The sequence below is a fragment of the Berghia stephanieae genome, chromosome 11, assembly GCF_034508935.2.
Source record: "Berghia stephanieae isolate SIO BIC M18660-M18661 chromosome 11, UCSD_Bste_1.3, whole genome shotgun sequence".
NCBI lineage: Eukaryota > Metazoa > Mollusca > Gastropoda > Nudibranchia > Aeolidiidae > Berghia > Berghia stephanieae.
The window spans coordinates 5714624-5737123 of NC_088370.1; the positions used below are offsets into that span (position 1 = coordinate 5714624).

The 22500-nt window shown below is 35.0% G+C and overlaps 2 protein-coding genes across 2 annotated transcripts in view; both read left to right on the plus strand.

Moving 5' to 3' along the window:
• LOC144957349 (peroxisome assembly protein 12-like) overlaps positions 1-22500 on the plus strand; it is a 25987-nt gene that overhangs the window by 2709 nt on the left and 778 nt on the right. Inside the window, exons 2-8 of the mRNA XM_078888525.1 lie at positions 410-551; positions 996-1104; positions 2077-2186; positions 3531-3623; positions 4894-5129; positions 6170-6341; positions 8994-9091. Of these exons, the coding sequence (XP_078744651.1) occupies positions 423-551; positions 996-1104; positions 2077-2186; positions 3531-3623; positions 4894-5129; positions 6170-6341; positions 8994-9091 (947 nt within the window). The 5' untranslated portion in view covers positions 410-422. The remainder of the gene's footprint in view (positions 1-409; positions 552-995; positions 1105-2076; positions 2187-3530; positions 3624-4893; positions 5130-6169; positions 6342-8993; positions 9092-22500) is intronic.
• LOC144957071 (uncharacterized) lies at positions 11723-21900 on the plus strand. Its single transcript, XM_078888037.1, has 4 exons — positions 11723-11790; positions 12607-12823; positions 14719-15302; positions 21835-21900. The coding sequence occupies exons 2-4, from the start codon at positions 12667-12669 to the stop codon at positions 21898-21900; spliced, it is 807 nt and encodes a 268-aa protein (XP_078744163.1). The 5' UTR covers positions 11723-11790; positions 12607-12666.

The window sequence follows — 22500 nt, forward strand, 5'->3', positions numbered from 1 at the left end:
ATTAGACAGGAGTCAAATTCTGTCAAGTTTTGCCACGTTAAAAAAGACGGTTGACATTTAGCACAACACCAACAAACTTACAACGCTATGACAAGTATTTTTTGTTGCATTTCTTTAGATGTCAAGCCTAATGATGATGATATACTGAATACTGGAAACTGGGGGGGGGGGGGGGGGGGTAAACCCCCCCTCCCGCACTTAGGTCCTTTTTGAGTCATGTTTTGTCAGTTTGTTTACATTGAAAATCCGCCTTTTTGATGTTGCATTCAGCATGCAATAACCTTTTATTACTACCTCATTTGACCATTGATGCATTATAAAGCAGTTCATTCAATGTCCGCTCATTGAAACTGTCAAAGATTTGTTCGCAACCTACATTTCTTACCTATACTCTTCATGTTGTGAACAGCTGATCAATAGCTATGGCAGAGCATGCCGCCCATCTGACATCAACAAGACTGCCTGATCCAAATAAGCCCAGCGTCTTTGAAGTTCTGGCTCAAGAAAATCTGACAGCCACCATCAGACCTGCCTTCAAACATGTTGTCAAGGTAATTTAGAATTGTTTTGGTCTAGGTTTTGTTTATATATTGTATGTATGTATAATACTTGTATGCATGCATACATGCATATGAGTGTGTATGTGTGCAAGTGTGTGTGTGTTTTGAGAGTGATTAAGCAAGAGGAGGATAAATGAAAATAGGAGGGATATTTTAAACATGCATTATAAATTATTAATATACTTTTGTTGCCTGATGCAAACTACACCCTCCAGAGAGTTTATTTTGTTCATTCTGTTTAAGTAGCTGAATGGAGCATTTACTATGTTAGTGAAGCACAATGTGAAACTCTAAGACTAAGAGGGCAGTTTTTAGCCATAAGTATTTTTTATGTATGTTTTTGACCATTTTATTAATTTTTGTTCATTACTTTTAGATTAACAACTTCAGCCTAATATTTACCCTAATGTGTTTAATGCCTCTTCAATCTAACAGGTACTAGCTGAAAAGTATCCTCCACAACTTGGTCCATTTCTAAGGTTTTATGACGAAATATTTTTGTTTTTGGATACTCTAGTGCAGCACCATTATCTAAAGGTTTGGGGTGAGTGCCTTTTTCTTCCAATCTCTTATCCTGCTCTTGGGACCAAACCATCTATTGAATTTTCCTCATAATTTTTTTTGAATCCCCCAACCAAAAAAAAAAAAGGTAAATTAAAAAAAATAAATTTGATAGCATATTAAAGTGCTGTTAAAGGCAACCAGACCAGCTTTTTATAACTATGTAGTGAATTATTTCTAATGAAATCTGATCATCCGCTTTTATTAAGTTGTAATTGTAGGCCGTTGGTATGGGCAGTAATAGGGTCTTTGATTCCCTCTTTTTGTGTGGTTTTTCTTCTTCTCCTGGAATGAGATTAACTGGTTGTGCTCAGGAGACCCTTTTGTGTGGGAATGGATATGAGTGAGGCTGCTTTTCTTTTAGAGATGATACATTAAAAAAAATTATTCTGTAAATCATCTCTCTGAGTGACTTGATATTAGTGTTAGGCACTATATGAGTGTCTCCTGTTTTGCGAAGAGATCTCATGCCATCATCTGCATGGGAGTCGAGACTTTATGTTGCCTAAAGCCAGGTACATAATTTGATTGCTGCTGAAGTCTTCTAGTAACATACCAGACATATGACATTTGTACAGATTTAATCGGTATTTACAATAGTTTTTGAGGCCAAAATGACTAAATTTGGATTTCTCTCTCCAGATTTGAGTTTTGAAACAAACATTTTAGAGGGAATTTAGTGAAATTACTATTACTTTAGCCAGAAATTGATATGCGAGTAAACACAAGATTACTTAATCAATTTCAGATCATTTTAAAGTGACATTTGATATAAGCAAGAATGGAAATAATGGATGTGCAACAGTATGATATTGGCCTTTGAACATGGGTTCATGTGTGTTTAAATTCCACTGGAAAGACCAGGCTTTTTAAGTCTTGTCCATTTGTATTAAGCACAATTATTCTCCAGTTGGATGATATATAGGTTGTAATCGATATATGATTGCAATTGCAGGTTCATCTTTCGCTGAAAACTTTTATGGTTTACAAAGAACCTCAAGTGGAGAGAATCTTGAAAAAGGGCCTTTAGGGAATGGCTCAAGAGTTCGCTCCCTTGCATGTTTGGTAAGAAGTGAATTTTTCTTTCAGTCTATAATTAAAAAAAGAAAATCTTATAAAAGAATTTCCTTATGATAATCATTTTAAAAAGAATTGATGAAAGAAATTATGCCTTTTTTTAATCAGTATAACAGTAACAATAAATTTCACGTACTATGTCTTCAATCCTGAAAGAGTTTAAAGACCCCCTAACTTTTCATTTATTCCCAGTAATTTCTATAATTTAAAAACAAATCATCTGAGGAGGGAGCATGTTCATTTAACACACAATCTGTTAGGGGTTAGTACAGTTTTTGGAAGAATTCAAGGGAAACACCAAAATTGATGAAGAAAAATACTCAAAACACCCTTTCTCAAGGCATTCTGTTTAGATGTCTAATCCTCAGCTTGATCCATCTACCCTAATTTAGGTCTTGTTGAATGTCAAGGACCTTACCTTTACACCACAGAGACACATATTTAATCTGATTGCTTTATACTACAAGTTATGGCGAAAATAACAAGGCCTGGGAAGAGGGGTTAACATTGAAAATTAAGTGGCAGGAAGAATTAATTATGTTTCGCCCATTAATTTCTGAAATTGATTTCCAAGCACTACTTTCAAAAGTATTGGTATTAACTTCTTAGTTTTGTTTCAGGTTGAAGGGTAAACAAATTTAGACTGCGCAGAAAATAAAAAATTACACTTTTTATCCCTTACCACTTGGTAGTCAATCGTACATAACAATGTAGTCATAGGATGTAATAGTTGTCGAGATCATGAATGATTTTATCTTTTGAAATACCCTTGAATCCAGGACAAAGTGCATACATGACTTGCATCACTCATCGACAATTAGTCTGACAGATATGGGACACTTGGTCTCTTTGAACTAACATGTATAATGGTCAGAGGGTATGAGTTGGTCATTGGCTCATTATGTATACTCGCAAGAGATATGATTTTATAGTAAACAGATGAGTGTCTATGAACTCAATTTTCATTCTATATTTGTAAGAAAATTTGATCAGATTATGTTGCTCCATTATGTATTCAGAAGTAAAATAGTGGGCTGTTAATCAAAGAAATAGGATATTAGAGGTGTGTTTTAAATAATAAAAGTTCTTTTTACACTAGAAAAACAGGATATGTCAAGTGAGCTATTAAAAAGTTGGTTATTAGACAATGACCACTGGATTCAGAAACATTGTTTCTTGTCTAGGATTATGGAGTAAAACCCTTGGATGTCAAATAATGATTATATGATTATAAAATCAATGTTAAGAATTTATTTTCCAAATATTGCAATAGTAATCAAAACAGAAAGGTATTGAATATTATGTATATTGGGTGTTTTGTTTTCTTGGCAGGTATTGATACCCTATCTAAGAACAAAGATGGATGCCATGTTTGAAGATCTTCAGTACAAATATCCCAGTATCAAATGGAAATCTTTGTTACAGGTACGCATGCACTCACATATATCATTTAAGAAATAAAATAAATGTTCACATTTATAGAAATTAATAGAATGCAAATTTTATCATGGATAATATCTCAGTGCCTCATTTATCTCGAATGCCGAATGAAATCAAATATCTATTTCACACAATACAAATCACTTGCTAGACCTATAGATAATGAAAGGTCATAATAAAACTGTAGCACCAGTAGCAGAATTTTAGAATTTATATTTCCATTCCATTGTTCACAGTTTTCTATTATAAACAGTAGTTGAATTTTTTAAAAATGCTATTTTAAAAATTATTGACATGATAAGAAAAGGTTGACGACAAAATTGAAAATTGTAGTTAAAGCCTTCATTTCATGAATTGCTCTTAATTTTTTTTTCTTTTATGTGGCCCTTTAGATTTTCTGATTGTTTTTTAGAGGGCTCTTATTCAGATATAGAGCATTTTTTTACAGAACTAACATGTTTTGGTAAAAATTTGCGTTAATGTGATTTGAAACTTTGTTTGGGGTGCTCACAAAACGACCAATGTAGTAGTTATACAAAGGTTCCAATGTATGAAAATGGGGCTACATTGAACTCATAAGATTCCTCATATATCAGACTTTTGGTGGTCCAAAACCATTGAATGTGCCTTTGTTTTTTGTTTTTCGTCCGATGATCAGGTTTGGAAATTCCCGTTCAGTTTTTCTCCTTATAAAGGACCTTCCCCAGAAAAAAATGCTTGTGAATACATTTCAATTCTTCCCCTTTGAAATGGTTTAATATTTCATTTTTTACTGCAAAACATTATGTTTCAGTTGGTGAAATAAGAAATCGCATCCAATCATCTCTAACACATTTATTTTGACATTCCACTAACTTACTTTATAGCCTTTGCTGGATTCCTTCAGAAATACATCATTTTCGAAGTGGGAATAATGCATTGGATTTTACAATTCCTTTGTTGTAGAGAGACTGAATGATCATCTCTTTTTTTTTCCATTCACTTTATATTGACATCAATCTTCATCATTGTTGTCAGCTAATAAAGGGGAGATCACTCACATTGGGCAAACGTGTCAAATTTTGTTTTAACATATTTCCTTATAATTATGCCAGATAATTCTGCATTGTGTCAAAAGTTCGGGTAGTTAAAGTAAAAAGGAAAAATTCTCATGTTTTCGGTCTCTAACTGAAGTTCACTTTTCACCATCTAGTTCACATAATAATAATACCAAATTGTGGTGGAGGATCACGTATATTGTTATCTTCCATTGCAGGCTAACTTCACCCTCCCTCAACGTCTGTCAGTGCTATATCTGTGTGTATACCCACATTTAAGGTCTTCCTGGGAGTTTGTTAGCCTCTTGTACCAGATGTCATACATGCTACGCAATGGACGCTGGCACTCTCCTGCTCTGCACTTGGCAGGGGTTGAGTTGACACGAGCCATGGACGACGAGAGTATGAACTTGATAAAGGCTGGGGCAGAGGAGAGTTTGCACCTGGACGGAAGGTTGGATTATATTATTTATTATTATTATTATTATTATTATTATTATTATTATTACTATTACTACTACTACTATACTACTACTAACTACTACTACTACTACTACTCTACTTACTACTACTACTACTACTACTACTACTACTACTACTCTACTACTACTACTACTACTACTACTACTACTACTACTACTACTACTACTACTACTACTACTACTACTATACTACTACTACTACTACTACTACTACTACTACTACTACTACTACTATACTACTACTACTACTACTACTATACTACTACTACTACTACTACTACTACTACTACTACTACTACTACTACTACTACTTACTACTACTACTACTACTACTAATACTACTACTACTACTAATAATAATAATTATTATTATTATTGTTATTACCGTTTTTTTTTTGTTTATTCATGGTGACAGACAATAAGGGATGCTACTCATTCATAAGTAATAATAATGCAGTCATCAATTGCTTACAAGTTGTCTCCCTTATTCAATAAAAGTGAAAAGATTACATTTTGACAGTGCTATTTTACGGTTGGCTTCAAGGACGAGTGGCATAACTGCAGTATAAAATAGTGTTCTCCAAAAGTCACTCGAATGCCATTTTTTACTATTTTAGACATCTTTTATATAAAAACCATTTATATTTTAAGATTAAAAGGATAAATATAAAGCACTGACATTGGGACACTGTGTGCTCTCCGAAACTTGGCCTAGACTTTTAAAAATTAAGTGAGAGATGATGGACATATATGAGTTTTAAAATATTATGGGATAGCCCACTTGTCTTTGAATACTGTCCATATAATCACAAGACTGAGATTTACTCGAGTTCCTATGTATATCAGGTTGCAAGTTATACAGCAGTAGAGGCCTGCGGAAGGCGAGTTTTTTGGGTTTAAAAAAATCTAAGCATATTGTAGATTGTGGCTAAGATATGATTTAGATCAACATATATATATCTATATATCATCATTGTTGTGAAGTATTGAATCAATGTCCCTGTTTTCACAGCCTCCATGACAGACTGACTCGATTCATCAGGTTGTCAACCACAATGGCAGCTGCCTGTTTGTCTTACAGTGTGTCTGTCAGTGTATTTTTCCTTCAATTCTTGGAATGGTGGCATGCTACTGACACACATGCCCCCTCCCTCACAGCTCTACCCATTCCACAACCACCACAGGTTTGTACAATTCTTCTGTATGACCCGTCTGGAGACTATTTTGCACCTTATCGTACATATATAGCAATGACTATGAAATTTTCCGCTCCCCTAATTTTTGTGGGAAATACTACGTTTAAATCAAAGCCCTGTCTCCACTGAGTAAAAGTCTTTTTGAATTTTGAAAGGAACTGTGTTTTCAGTCCACCAGTGGACTGAAAGCACAGCTGTGTATTCAGTCCACTGGAAATAAAAATATTTTAAAAGGACCAAATATCGTCGATACTTACCTCAATATTGACCACATTAATACTGAGCCTATTATCGGTTAGGCATCATCAAAAATGGACAGGCATAAAATTTATGGCAATTTGACGGCATAATAATATCATTTACAGCGTTTTATTTACTCTCGGAAAGTCTTGATTGAGAGTTGCTCGAAATCGGGAGCCCGAGATTCTTACCGTGGCTGTTAGATAGCCATTGGCCTGACCGATTTGGCCAAAATTGGCTACACAGAGAATAATGTTTCTATAATTAATTTAAATTGAACATTTATATCTATTTTTCCGAGTCAGAATTTTTTGTGATTATCAAAACCAATGATTTTTTCCAAGGAGATCAGAGTTTTGGTATTGTTTGCCCAAAGAAGGTTCTATTTGGCCACTTTTCACATTGATCACTGGCCTCGAGCTTGCCTGTGCCCCCCACCCCCCGGGCAGTCTTGACTTTGTCTTCCTCCAACATCTTTTTCTTTCCAATCATTCCTAGTCCTTTGGCTTGTAGAGCTCGTCTATTGTTCATTGTCTATCATTTCTTGTAAAACTAGAATTTTTTAAAAATGGTATCCCATTTCTTCCTTTCTACTAGTCCGACTCTCTCTCTTTATCTCTAATCTCTCTCTCTCTCTCTCTCTCTCTCTCTCTCTCTCTCTCTCTCTCTCTCTCTCTCTCTCTCTCTCTCTCTCTCTCTCTCTCTCTCTCTCTCAGTCATATTCAAGACCCTATAACTATAAAGCTGTTCTAACTTTTTGTTTTCCTTTTTTGTTTTGTTCGTTTTTCTCCTGGCTCATATTGTTACGTACAAGGAATGCACAAGGCAATAAATTTTGACGTCTCGTTCTAAATTAAAATAATAACATTAAAAGTGAGTAAAAGTAAATAAATAAGAAAAATGTTACATGTCGTTCAAACTTCTTAAGTCACCAGGAATGGTGTCAACGTGTTGAAGTTGAAGTTTACTGGTATCCCATTTCTTCCTTTCTACTAGCCCTATCTATCTCTCTCTCTCTCTTCTCTCTCTCTCTCTCTCTTCTCTCTCTTTCTCTCTCTCTCTCTCTCTCTCTCTTCTCTCTCTCTCTCTCCTCTCTCTCTCTCTCTCTCTCTCTCTCTCTCTCTCTCTCTCTCTGATGATCCCTCAAACATATCCAAGACCCTATAACTATAAAGTTGTTCTCTTAACATTTTTTTGTTTTGTTTTCTTTCTTTTTTTAAAAAAAATTTTGTTTGTTTGATTTTGTTTCGTTTTTTAACCGACTCATATTGTCACATACAAGGAAAGCACAAGGCAATAAATTTTGACGTCTCACTGTGTTCTAAATCAAAATATTAATATTAAAAGTGAGTAAAAATAAATAAATATCAAATATAAACAATGTTAAATGTCGTTCAAACTTTTCAAGTCACTAGGAATGGTGTCAACGTGTTGAAGTTGAAAATTAAGATTTGTTTGCCAAGGGAGTACCAAAAAAAAAAAATAAATGAAAAAAAAAGAAAGAAAGAAAGAAAATATTATGCCTAGAAAGGAGCTTGAACACCTATCCCACCCGACCCCGGTTAGTTACGCTATGCTAAATCAGCCGGCCACCTCACCTTCTCGTGCTCAGTCAAACAGTTTAGCCCTTATAATTATAATCTCTTCCGGTGGACTGAATACACAGCTGTGTATTCAGTCCACTGGTGGACTGAAAACACAGTTCCATTTTGAAAATCTATTCATAAATTTAAAAAAGCTATGCAGTTTCAAAGGTGTCATTTATTTGGATGACTCACAAAGAGAAAAAACCCCGAAAAATATTGGACGCTTTTTCTGCGTCTTATTCTGGCTTGTGCTGTATCATGGAATATGATAATGAAATTTGGCAATTTTATGGTAAATTTCTCAGAAAATATGATGAAGACATCAGAAGAGTTCTAACTTGTATAGTTTTAGAGCATTTTGGCTTGGGTCAACCGTAATTTTATTTTAAAATATACATAATATTGATCATTTAGAACATTTCCGAAATGTATTTTTGAACAACCCATATAAATGATATGAAAAATGCCTGCTAAATCAAAAAAAGGTCAGTGAGACCATGACTTATGTTAACGATAGGATAGGGTGGCTGTCTCCTCTTCTCACTCATTGAATTTGCAAATTGGTTTGATGTTTTGTGATGATATGTGAAAAGTACTTATCATATTCTGATGTACAATTGATAAGCTACATTCTAGGAGGATAAGATTCTGTTTAAGTGTATGACCAAAGAGCTTATCAATTGTACTAGTTTTTAAGAACTTTTATAGATCTATATTTATTTGTTTTTTATGTTTTTGGTCTTCAACTAAACTACCTGCCTTTTTCATTTGTTTTAATTTAATTAATTTTATATATTTTTTTCAATCTATGTAGTCTACCCAATCAAAATCCAAGGACACCATGGTAGTGCCAGGTCATTGTCCAGTGTGCCACAAGCCTCTGACCAACAGTATCGCCTTGTCCGTCTCTGGGTAAGTTGAGACCATATATATATATATATTTATATATATATATATATGTATTAATACCGGATAGGGAGACTTTTGGTACCCCTATTAGTTCATTTTACAGTACTTTACCAATAGGGAGACCAAAATCCGGTCCCCCTATTGATTTGACCTCTAGCACATTCACTTTTCTATTTTTAGTTTAAGGTTGTCAACCCAACCATCAAGGATATATAATTGTAAATCATAGTATTGAAGTTATTTGTTAAACACCACAGTAAGAAGAGTTATGCCTAAATTTTCACGTTGGTCAATAAGGTGACCGCCTGAAAAAAGTACAATAGGGGTACCAGTGTTTTCATCGATATATTTCAATAGTGAGGCAATATATCTTTCCGAAATTTTCTCTAAAATTCTAGAGCATTATATGGATTTTTATAGTAATGAAAACCTAATATAAAATTGTGTGAAAGTTGATGAACTGAGGAATGAACAAGATATACGAATTATAATCTATTTTTAGAAACAGATTTATCGAATCTTGGTCCGGATTCTTATCTTGGTGACAAGAGACAAGCAAACATAGTAACTCTTTTTTTCGTGAAACGTATGTTTAGTCAATTTAGGTGGTTATCAGTTATCAGCTCGGCCTTTAGTTCTTAGTCAAACGCTTCATCAAACCCATTATTGAGTAGCATGTTGATGCCTGATGCCAGTTGAAGCCATCTCGACGTCGTGAAATGGAGCATCTTCTGTCATAGCAGTAGAATCGTCAGATGCCGCATTTAAATCCTCCATTCCAGGCGTTGCTGTTGCCATATCGATCTTCGAAATGATTTGGTCTAGACGTCAAGTTGACCCGTTCTATGTCTGAAGAGATTTTAAAGTGCAATACCTAACATTATAACTTGATCTACAAAAGAGTCTTTTTAAATGAACCGCTGTGTTTCTATATTTTTCAAGAACCAAGGATATCTGATAACCACTGACTACTGACTTACAAAGAGAGTGGCCGACGGACGTCCTCTCTATAGCCGCAAGTATTTTTTCGTCACTTGCTGAGTTCCAAACTAGACGTCTATGGCATCGTGGGGTAAATTGATGCTGGAGGCATCATTGAAGAGACACCGAGATAATTATAATGGTAAGTTATTGGCCATTCTTATTACATCACAGTTGATTTAAGATTTTCAATAGGGTAGACATCACACACCGATTGATGATTGTCACTTGTCAGTCAGTCATTTGGAAGTGGAGTCAGATAATTCGTGAACTTCTGTAGACTGTAGATTCACACTAGTGAGTAAGATCTGTCGTTTACTACTAATACTACTACTACTACCACTACTACTTTTAGTTTTAGCGCTATCCAACTCAACACTTCTCGTGTTTATTTTATTTTGGCAAAACTAGAATGGATTTTTGAAAAGAATATAAAATAATTTAAACTTAAACCTGTCTTTGCATCTTGCTTTATGCATACAGTATGCCATATCACAGCCATCACAAAATCATAGTTTAATGTTGAGAATATGCTATTTCTTTTGTAACTTCAGATCAGAGAGATTTGAGCTTTAAAAATCCTGAAAAATGTCTTGCTGTCAATCCAGACAACCCTTTTGATGTGATCTATGATGTTAATGGTAAGAATGTAATTTGATGAGGAAATGAATAACATTTAGGTACACATAGTTTGCTTTTTTTTTTTTTTTTTGAGTCATGATGTGTAATACTATTACAGTCCACTCCGGATAATTGCAACTCATTTAATCGCAACTTTCGGTTAATCACAATATTTCCTAAGCAATGATTGCAGGATTTAATGCTACAGTAGTGTGTCACCACTCTGTTAGAGTCGAAAGAGGGCGGGGCTCTGCAGTATGGGTTTGTGACGTCATCGGTGGCCATTAAATAGAAGAGGGGTGGGGCTGGTCATAATCTTGACAACAGGTTATAAATGACAGTTATAAGAGAGAGACTGAGCGATATCCTTTGTTTTAGGATTAACAACTGTGCATTGTGACCAATGAGTTTGGTGAGAGCTTATTGTCTCTCATTAAGGCTAATCTCTTTAACTCTGACAAATGTTGAATTGTTGAGAAAAAAGATTGAAACTTCTTCCAATCTGAATAAGATATCGGCTTGCTTCATAGCTGCTTTTGGTTGACAAATCTACACGGGGCTGCCATATGGTTTTTGTTTCAATCAAATTGCTCTATATGTGGTTGACTAAGAATATTATTTACTGGTTTGAGTTGACAATAAATGTGTAAAATGTTGAAATAGTGGACAGGAAACTGAATTTCGGTTAATCCCAACATTTTCGATGATCCCAAGGTATTGCGATTATCCTAAGTGGACTGTACCTGAATCTTGAACGAAAAACTATCATATGGATATGATTATAGACAGATTGGTTTCTGGAATTATATTTCCGTCCTCCCTTGCCAACTCTGACGTTCTTGAAATTTAAAAGAAAATAGCCAGAAGGTTTCGGACTTAATTTTCTTTTTTTTTCAAAGGACAATAGTCATAAGGTAAATAATTTTTAAAAAATCCTTTTACAGCATAAGATGGCATGATTTTTTGTTTAAGAGTTTAGAGAAAAACTTGCACATGATAGTCTTCAGCTTTTTTTTGTTGTTTTTATTTTCTATATAGACTCCAACTCAGAGCCTGAAAGTGATGCAGAACAAAGTTCCATATCACATGATTCATTTGTGGTAAGTATGTACATTAAAATAAAATCATAACATTTGTATAGCGTTTATCCACAGTTGGCACCATGCTCAAAATGCTTCACATCACCATATTTTGTGGTGGACAAAACACATTTGCCACAAAAGATGAGACCTGCAGTCTGTTAGGCGCAATACAATATTTCAGGACAAGGACAACACTGTTTTACACCAGTGAGATCTCCTAGTTTTTTGTTGTTAAAAATTTTTCTTTGCAGTGGACTTCGCCAACAATAACACTATTTTAAACCTTCCTCGTTATATTTTGAAGTGATATTCATTGATGAGCCATTCACATTTGAAGTCGTTTGTTTTTTATTTGACAAAATGTGAAAATGATGCGTTTCCAGGAAAAATTAAAATAGCTTCTGTTGGGATTATACTTTTGATCTCGCATTTTGTCCAAATTCTCTTGCATCGTAATGTTTATCAACTTTTTTTGTTAACTATATTGCAGTTGCAAGGTTAGGAAGTTCATATTGTTGCAATGACAACCGTTTATATGTCCAGAATCGTAGTGATATAAAAAATTGTTTTGTAGTTGTTGGTCCTGGTGTAGGATTTAAAGAGTTGGTTAAAAACGGTTTACTGAAACCCTGGTTGGTGTATCTATATTTATCCAAGCACAGTTGAACATATTAAATACTTAGACAATATGTCTGCCTTTCTCAACTCTTTTTTATTATACTTGCATTATTAACCAGCTAATTGTTTAGTTGGATTATTAAACAATGGCTCTTCATGTTTATTGTCAACATGAATAAATTGATTGATCTGTCATCTTTTCCACAAAATATACAGGGTCCCGATTTTGTTGCTGACTCCGAGTCTGATTCCTCTACGTACTCTGTGAGGTACCCAATGCTGAGTACATCATTGTCTCTGGAACCTAGTGCTCATTCCCCAACTCAGTCAGAGCCTCATCCACAACTATCACAGACTGAACCTCGTTGCCAGTCTGGGACCCAGGTTCAACCCGAATGCTATACACTTGCAAACCGACGTGTTACGTGCAATGGTGAGTCATTTTTTTGTCATTCTTCTCCTTTGATATTTGTGGGATCAATTTTAATTTACCCATTCCTTTTAAAAGAAAACTTCCACCCCTCCATGGTGCTGCATTTGTGTTATTGCATTTTTTTCTGTTTTGGCAGTGCTGCGTCGCAAAATACGCTACCATTTACATAACAAGCACAAATCCAAATTTGATAGGGTGGACATCTTAGAATCTGAAACCCCAATGTGTGAGTGATATCAGTGAAACCAGCCATAAAAATGTTCATGTTTATTTTATTGGGGGTTTTTTTGTCTGTAATAGACTTAAATTGCTTGTATTGTAAGTGTTAAAATGGTTTTTTTGTTACAACCCATCTATATATTAAAACTGTTTCTTTGTATTTCTATGATGCTTAAGGCTTTTTTTCACAGACCAGCTGGAAACTTAACGAGAATCAGAGTAGATAACATTTTTATTAATCTTGCAACCTAAACAGTATATGATGATTGGGAGCATTTAAAGAAAAGCACATTTTCTTTTTAATTTGTCGGTACTAAAATTATACTTTGATAATGTCTGCTGTGCTACAAACCCTTTTGACTTCCAGGTTCAATATTTTTCTTTATTCTAAAATTCTTGGGTGTCCTTTCAATGACAACTGAGATCATTAAAATTCAGCTCACAACATGATGTGTGTAGATTTGATGAAAACATATGTTCGAGTTGAGAAGCAGTGTTCACGAACTTGCTGATCGTTTTTACTAGCATTTATTTTCCTAACTTACCTGTGTCAATTAACAAAGGCAAGACTCAAATATTTTCTATCTGAACAGTGTGTTTGTTATTGAAATATTTCCGGCATATACATGTCATATTTCATTCCCACAAAATATAAATCAGGATTAAGTTGTCTGGGCATCAGCATCGTTCAGGCAGTTGGGGGGAAGTCTTTAAGGAATTAATGAAGCCGATGCTCAACCGGTCTGGAGGACGTTTGATTGATGTCGGCTGTTTGTTCTGCCAGCCGGTGATGTTTTCTCACTCCCTCAATGACAAAGAAAGTCATTGTTATGACTATGAACTATAGTCTATTATTACTTTTGTTACTATATTAATTGTTACTTATTGCCGCTACTGTTATTATTATTATTATTATTATTATATTATTATTATTATTATTATTATTATTATTATTATTATGATATTGCCTTCATTGCATTCTATTACTATTATTGATATAATTAATTTCTGATTGTTGTAAATAATTTATGTGAATTGAATTTTGTCGATTGGCCAAGGGCCTACAATAAACTTAAATGAAATGTTAGTCTTTGGATAGGACTTGGGTCTATTCTTGATTGCTTTTCCGCCTGGGTCGAGTGAAGCATTTGGAGTAAATTTTGTTGCTCAACGTAAAAAACATGACGCTTACCATTCCGCTGATACTGATCCCTCCAAGGGGTGGTTGGGGAAAAACCTAAAATTCTTTTGACATTCTGTCTGATTTTTCGCTGAAACAACAAAGGACAATCTATGTATTCAGATGAGACTTCAATGTGTTACTATTCCGATTTATGTTCATATTTTGATTATAATGAAGAGGGAACCCTGAACCCAGTGAAGTGGGTGGATTGATCTATTTATTTCTATTTCAAAACAAAAATATGGCGTCTTTTCACTGGATTTGTTATGTGGCAGAGGTCTCCACAAATCTAACATACCTCTTCCAAAGGAATAGATGGTAGAAAAGTATATAACAAGAAGGAATTATGACAGTTACTTGTCCAGGCCTTAAATATTTGGAATGCTATTCCTCTCTATCGCTGTCATGTAGCTGATGTGCATACGATCTGTCTATTGATTTATTTTCATAGTTCATAGCATGATGTGCTTTATTTTCTTCTTTTTTTTTCCAGAGAAATACAAAAAGCCAAGGAGACCCTGTCCATACTGTGGACAGTTGCAAACAAAACTCTCAAGGCATTTGATGAGGAAACACAAAGATGAGACAGAAGTTACAGAGGCCATGAAACAGCCTGTAAAGGAAAGGGATAGAACAATGGAGAATCTCAAGAAAAAGGGCATTTTTTATTCAAACACTAGAAACAATTCAATAGTTATGCGTGAGAGAGCACAAGGGTCACATGAAGTTGTTATGTGTGCTGGCTGTAAGGGGTTTTACTCTGGACGAAGGGTTTATGAACACAAAAAGAAATGTAGTACTGAGCATGCTCTGTGTACTGGGGTTGTAAAATTTTATCCCGTGGCTCCCAATGCAAGTAAAGAAATAAAGGAGAATATTCTTGACAAATTTCGGAATGATGAAGTGGGAAATTTGTGTCGATCAGACAAAGCTATAGTATTGTTAGGAACAAAATTGTGGAGTAAAAGTTCAAAGAAGGAGAGAAAAGTTATAATGAGTGATTTACGCATCTTAGGAAATTTGATTTTAAAAACTAGGAAGAGAACAAATCAACCTTCTTTCTCTGGAGAGGACGTGGTGAAGCGTTGTAACTTTAATGAAATATCGCAAACCATTTCTGAAATGACTTTGAAAAAGAGGATGGGACATTGAAAGCAGGCTTGAAGCTTTCAATTGGATTTATATTGAAAAAGTTAATTAATTTCTTAAAAGGGGAATATATAATGCAAAACAAAATGGAAGAATCCGCAGAGATAGATTTGTTCAAAGCTGTCCTGGATTATAATTGGGATAGTATTTTTTTTACAGCCAGAGTTCAATGTGAAGCAAAGAGAACAAATTTGAGAAAACCCAAAGAGATGCCATTAGAGAATGATATAAAGAAGCTACGGCAATTTATTACTGAAGAGATGGTCCGTATTTGTGAGGATGATTATCAATTATTTGATTCACATATGTTTGTTAGGCTTCGCAATGTCATCGTAGCTAGGCTTACAATGTTTTATGCGAGGAGAGGCGGAGAACCCGCAAGGATGTTGTTAAAAGACTGGAATGATGCAGATTCAGGTGTATGGGTTGATCCCCAGCTTGTACAACATGTCACTGATCCTCTGGAAAAAGCGTTACTTGAGAAGTATAAGCTGGCCTATCAGTCTGGAAAGGGAAGCAAGATGTTGGTCCCTGTGTTGATACCCAATGACACAATTCAGCCTTTAAGGAAACTTGCACAGGAGCGTAAAGCTGTTGATATTTCAGACAACCCATTTCTTTTTCCAAATACAGGAATATCCAAAGATCATGTAAGTGGTTACATTGCCATCAAATATGTCACTTCCTTAGTAAAGGATTTAGAGAAACCCCAGTTGTTAATAGCTGATAAATTCAGGCACCGAGCTTCGACATTATTTGCCTTACTTGATGTCCCACAACACGAGAGAGATGTCTTCTATCGACATATGGGACACAGTGAATCAATCAATCAAAACATTTATCAGTGTCCACTTGCAATACGAGAAATAACAGAAGTTGGTCATTTTTTGGGTCAAATTGATAACTCAGCATCGGTCACTGGGGAAGGAAATTGTAACATTGAAACAAATGACTTTGTAGTGAATAGAGACTCAAATGCAAATTTTGGAACATCCATAGTAACAGCTGCAAATCAAGAAGAAATATTTGATGGTGAAGCAGGAGTGCCAAATCAGCTTACGTGTTCTTCAAAACAAACTGAACCCAAGAGGAATTCAAGCAAAAATCGGAGATACATGTCATGGTCAGATGAGGATACAGATAGAGTCAAGTCATATTTTAAAAACTTTTTCGAAGATGTTTCAGCACATGGTTCAAGGGGATCATTACCTAGAAAGTCTGAAATTATTCTGTTCTTAAAACACCACAGGGTATTTTCACAAAAAGGAATCCTGAAGGTACACTAATTAGTTTGGTGAAGACAAAGATTTTTAATGAAAGAAATAAATATAGAAGGGAAAGAGCGTTTCAATCGGTGTAATGACAATCATGAATTTGATTTGTATTACATTCATTGTATTGTATAGTGTTATTGACATATTTTGGGGGTTTACAAAAACGTTTTATCTTTATATAGTACAATCTGTTCATCATTGCAATATCCTTTTTTATATTATATGAACATTCATTTGCTCAGCTTGAGAGACAAATGCTTTGTAGAACCATAGCTGTCAACCGTTCTGTTAAAAACGGATTTGTTCCGTATTTGACTTCCTGAGTCAGTAAGTGCTTATTTTTAGTTCAAAATCCGTATTTTGTAATTTTTGACTAATTTGTGGTAAAAAAGCCATGTGAGCCTAATGAATTATTATTATTGATCCATTATTATTACTATTACTACTACTACTATTGTTGTTATTATTATTATCATTATTATTGGTGTCCAGTGAGAGCATAATCTCTATTTGTGTAGCTCTTTAATTTGAATTATGCCTCTATCATAAATGATTTTCAACAATTAAAAAAGTTCCATTCGTTTATATGACGCCTGTATTTTACTCAAACCTTTCATAATGTATTGGAGATTTGCATAGGATATGGATGTTAGCCTCGATATACTTTGAATATTCTAAGACAGTATTGATACTTTCACTATTTGTTACAAATATTATTTTAATTAAGAATAAAATTAAATCCACCTTTTTGATTGGAAGGTATTCAATAAGAAAATCAATTGCTTATATTGATTAAAGATGACAATGATTATTTCCCTTTATTAATTTATGAAATATATAAATTTAATCCCTTTAAAAACATCTTCATCTGATTTTAATTTTTTTTTTTTCAAGCAAGCTTTTGTAACGGTTTAGGTTCAAGAAAAATAAGTATACTCCATTTTTAGGTGTGTTTATCTTGTCAAAGTAAAGAAGTAGGAATTCTCTAATATTTAGAGGTGCATTTTACTATAACTACTATTATAGTATACTACTTACAGACCATTATGTTGCATGAAAGAAAACATATATGCAATCGTCTACTTTTTATCTGAACTCACCTAATTTTTACCCCAAAACGCCCTCTCAAGTGATGTACCAGGTTGGTAGTTATGCATTTCTAACCATCTTAAGTTATTTCATTTATTTTACAATTGTGCTTCTTGTGTATTGGTCCTTATCAAAGTTGAGGCAGTTGAATTCTTTCTTTATATTGTCCGTTCTGAATTTTGATCTCATTGTGGAAAGCTCCCATAGCGGGCAGGGAGGTACACACTGTGTCTTCTATCCCCTTATATCTGTTTTCCAACATGCTTTCAGTCTTTGTCTTGGAATGAGATTACTTGTTTTTTTCCTGGCCCTCGCCGGAGTCCTAGCTGGGAGGGAAGCAGTCAAATGCATATTTATTGTTTTGGGAGATGATATTTTTTTCCTTGTAAATCATCTCTCTGTTATGTATTATTACTATATTTGTTATTTTTTAATGTATAATGTAAGCATTTGAGTGTGTTCCTCTTTGTTGGATTTTGTTCTTGTGTCCGGATAAGACTTATAGGTGATCTCAAACTAAGTACATTGGTGATACGCTCTTGGAATCTACATCTGATCCCTATTTGTTCCCAGTTCCCCTATGTCTTACTTTCTCTTGGATGCTTCAACTGTAATTCTAGAACTTTTTACTATCCAATTTTCTTCCTTTTTACTGGCGCTGATATAACCTAAATGTGTTGCAAGCGCCGTAAAACCCTTAAAAACAAAACAACAATCATTGTGGAAAGTGTCATTTTAACGATTCAAATGTGCTGGTACTAAACCCGATAATTGAGCAACATTTGGACTAGCCTCTGTCATCTCAAACTTGTTAGTGTTAGTAATAGATATAAAAAGGCTGACTTTTATATGTTGCGATTCGATGAAGGGGGGGGGGGGGGGGGGGCTTCGGCACACATCGTCCCTCATCCCGGGCCAAATGAGCGTTCCTTATTTTATTTTTGAAAAGTTGGCAGCTATGTAGAACTATCTGAAAGAATCAGATATGGCAGAATAAAAAGTCTTTCTACTAACCCTAACTTAATTGGCCAATGTAGCTTTATGTTCAGCATTTTCTAGATACCTAATGTAAAATTTCACTATTCTTTTTATGATAATTTTAAGAGTTGCAATCTTTAGAGGCGACTGTCAAGAAATGACACCTCTGTGCATTTAATTTCATTCTTTCTTTATCCCCTCATCCTTAATCAGAATAATAATAATTAATAATGAAAAAAAATGCAGCAACGACAGCTTAGAACGGCATAAAGTGCTTAAGAATTATTTTTTTTTGCATTAAACTTTATTCAAACGATTTTCAACACTTTTGCTTCACAGTTTATGCTTTTTAACAAATGCAATTAAGCAACTTACCAGCAACAACATATTGGTTTGTTATCATTTGAGGGTTTTATCAGTAAAACTGTTTCTATCCTTTTATGTTGCACTGTACACATAGCAAACTTCATGCTTTTATTTGGTGACCAAAGACTTATGTGATACAGTGGATGAATGTTTGTGATGGCTTTTGGAACTGAAATAAACCTGCAATATGATTTGTAGACTTCTATCGTTATGTATCATTTTTCGGTCAAATGTAAATGTAATTTTACACGAGCTTGATGTATCATAAAACCCACAATGAGCTCAACGTGCAGCTGGTAGTACATTTATATGGACACGAACAGAACAACGTTGTTACAATTCAGTAACGTACTCCAATTAACACAAGTGAGACTGTAAATGAGACTTTTACAATGACTCTGCATCGCCACAAATATAGATTCGAACCCTGGCAACTCGGGCGTCAGACGAACTGTCTACCACGAAACCAAAGCAAGCATTGTGCAAGTTAAAGTGAATGAGATGTTGATTGAAGCCGTTCATTGTGTCCATCAGATCTGCTGTCCTATCCATCCAACTCCATTCACTGGGTGGGGTTCCCGACTTCCCATAATGGGCAGGGACGTACTCGTTGCGTCTTCTATCCCCCTATGTCTGTTTTCCAACTTGTTTTCTGTCTTTGTCTCGGGATGGGATTACTTGGTTTTGTCCAGGACCTGGCTGGGAGGGAAACAGTCAAATGTATAGTTCGAGTTTTGGGAGATTATATTTTTCCCTTGTAAATCATCTGTCTGTTATGCTCTTTATTGTTTTGTTTACATATTATTTATGCTTTGTAAACATTTGAGTGTATCCCTCTTTGTTGGGACCTGTGCTTGTGTCTGAATGAGACGTTTAGGTGATCTCAAACTAAGTACTTTGATAGTGGGCTCTTGGAATCTACTGTTTCCTATTTGAAACAAATCCCCTTTGCCTTACTTTTTCTTGGGTGCTCTAATTGTAGTTCCAGAACTTTTTACTATCCCATTTTCTTCCTTTTTACTGGCGCTGATATGACCTTAATGTGTTGCAAGCGCCGTAAAACCCTTAAAAACAAAACAAAACAAACCAAGTCCATTCAGTGGTATACAACAACAACAAATAAACTCCTCTGCCTGGTCCCTTCTATCTCTGATCTTAACCTGGGTCGTCAGGTTTCTAAAGGGGTCGGGGACTGCAAAAACAATGGCGCACGGAGCAACTGGGAATATTTTTTGCCGTGTTTGAGTCCCAGGTTATTTCCCTGAGCGCCCCTTCTGAGGGATGGACCTTCCCAGGAGTTAGTAAATGCGTTGCTCGGCCACTTCACTCTACGCACACTGGGACTGGGATAAGCTTCGACACTATGGCCATGAAGCTCTTAATCTTAAGGACTTACTTTATTTTAGACAATTTGGTGGTAGCTCACTTGAAAATGCACTCTTAGGTATACACATATATAAACATATACTGGGCTCCCTAAAAGGGTTTTTTAATGTGGTCTCCCTAAAAACATGTTTTTACCAAATGTCTCCTTAAAGCTACAGAAACACTTAGTAAAACATTAGGGGGACCGAGTAATTTTCTATATACCATTGTGATCATCAAGCATCAGAATTGTGTTCATAAATCATTGTAGGGAATCAAACTATACTCATTTGAACAAAGATTGAACAGTTTAATCAATTTGAACAAGACATATGCTTGGTCCTCCAATTGGTGCATTTCACAGTGGTCACCTTAATAGTGGATTGATACTTATATATATATATATATATATATATATATATATATATATATATATATATATATATATATATATATATATATATATATGCAGCTCTTGGCATCCGTGTGGAGTTCTGTCAGGATGAACTAGATAAAGAGAATTGAGTTTAAAACTGAAATGATCACCATTATGACGAAAGGCGCTATAGAAATATGCTTATTATTATTATTATTATTATTATTATTATTATTATTATTATTATTATTATTATTATTATTATTATTATTATTATTATTGTTATTATTATTATTATTATTGTTGTTGTTGTTGTTGTTGTTGTTGTTGTTGTTGTTGTTGTTGTTGTTGTTGTTGTTGTTGTTGTTGTTGTTGTTGTTGTTGTTGTTGTTATTCACTCCCCACTGGTGTCCATATCTGGTGGTCCTGTGTTCACTCCCCAGTAGTGTCAATCCCTGGGTTCACTCCCAATCAGTGCCGACCTCCTGTAGTCCAGAGTTCACTCCCCACTGGTGATGATCTCAGGTTCACTCCCCAGTGGTGTCTTCCTCTCATAGCCCTGTGCTCACTCTCCACTGGTGTTCACCTCTCATAGCCTTGGTCTCACTCTCTATTGGTGCCCACCTCCCATAGTTCCGGGTTAATTCCCCACTGGTGTCCATATCAGGTGATCCTGAGTTCACTCCCCAGTGGTGTCCACCTCTTATAGCTCCAGGCACACTCCCCACTAGAGTTCAAATCCAGTCGTTTTGAGTTAAATCACAAGTAGTATCCGTCTCTCATAGGCCTGGGTTCACTCCCCACAGGTGTCTACCTCCTATTGTCCCGAGTTCACTCCCCACCGGTGTCCATATCCTGTGGTACCATGTTTACTCTCCAGTGGTGTACACCTCCCTTAGTCCCAGGTTCATTCCCCACTGATGTCCACCTCCCATAGTCCTGGATTCACTCTCCACTGGTGTCCATCTCAAAAAATATGTGTACAATTCTCTCTGGTGTCCATATTCTATAGTCCGAGGTTTACACCCCAGTTGTGTTCACATCTCAAAGTCCTGGGTTTACTTTCTACTTGCTATAGCATGTCTTAGTCCCTACAGAAAAACATTAAGTAAATATTCAACGGACTTTGTTACCAAATGATAATCTTCTTTCCTTTTTTAATACCTCTTCATCATCTCTTGAGAATCGTGATGGAAAATTAAATGATAATGATAATAATAATATAAGGTTTTTATATAGCAGCTTACCCTGTATCTCAACAAGCTCAAAGCACTAAACAGTAACAACTTACACTCAAACACAAACCACTCAAACATGCAGTATGAAACAAAGTAATATAATTCTACAGTGTTATATATTAAAAAGAAACGTTTTAAGATGTTTTAAAAGAAATCTGCATGATTACTGGCTCCGGAAAGGAGTTTCAGATAAGGGGTGCTGAATATTCAAGTGCGTGCTTGCCAATTTTACTAGTCATTTTTGGCTTCACAAGAATGTGATTCTCAGACATTGATCTCAGATTTCTGGCTGGGACGTAGCTTTAGAATTCCTAATACTCCCTGTCACTTTTTTTTTTCCCCCGATGATTCTTTATATTTAGCCTGTAGAACTTTTTTTTCTTGGGCAGTTTACATCGTTTTATTGAACAATTTACGAAATTCAATTTTTTAAAGATAAT

Excerpts from the sequence above, each read along its gene's own strand:
- LOC144957071 (XM_078888037.1), top strand. The coding sequence starts at position 12,667 with ATGCTGAGTACATCATTGTCTCTGGAACCTAGTGCTCATTCCCCAACT. Across the intron at positions 12,824-14,718 it reads CCGACGTGTTACGTGCAATG|AGAAATACAAAAAGCCAAGG; the intron begins GTGAGTCATTTT and ends TTTTTTTTCCAG. Across the intron at positions 15,303-21,834 it reads CTTTCTCTGGAGAGGACGTG|TCCGAGGTTTACACCCCAGT; the intron begins GTGAAGCGTTGT and ends CATATTCTATAG.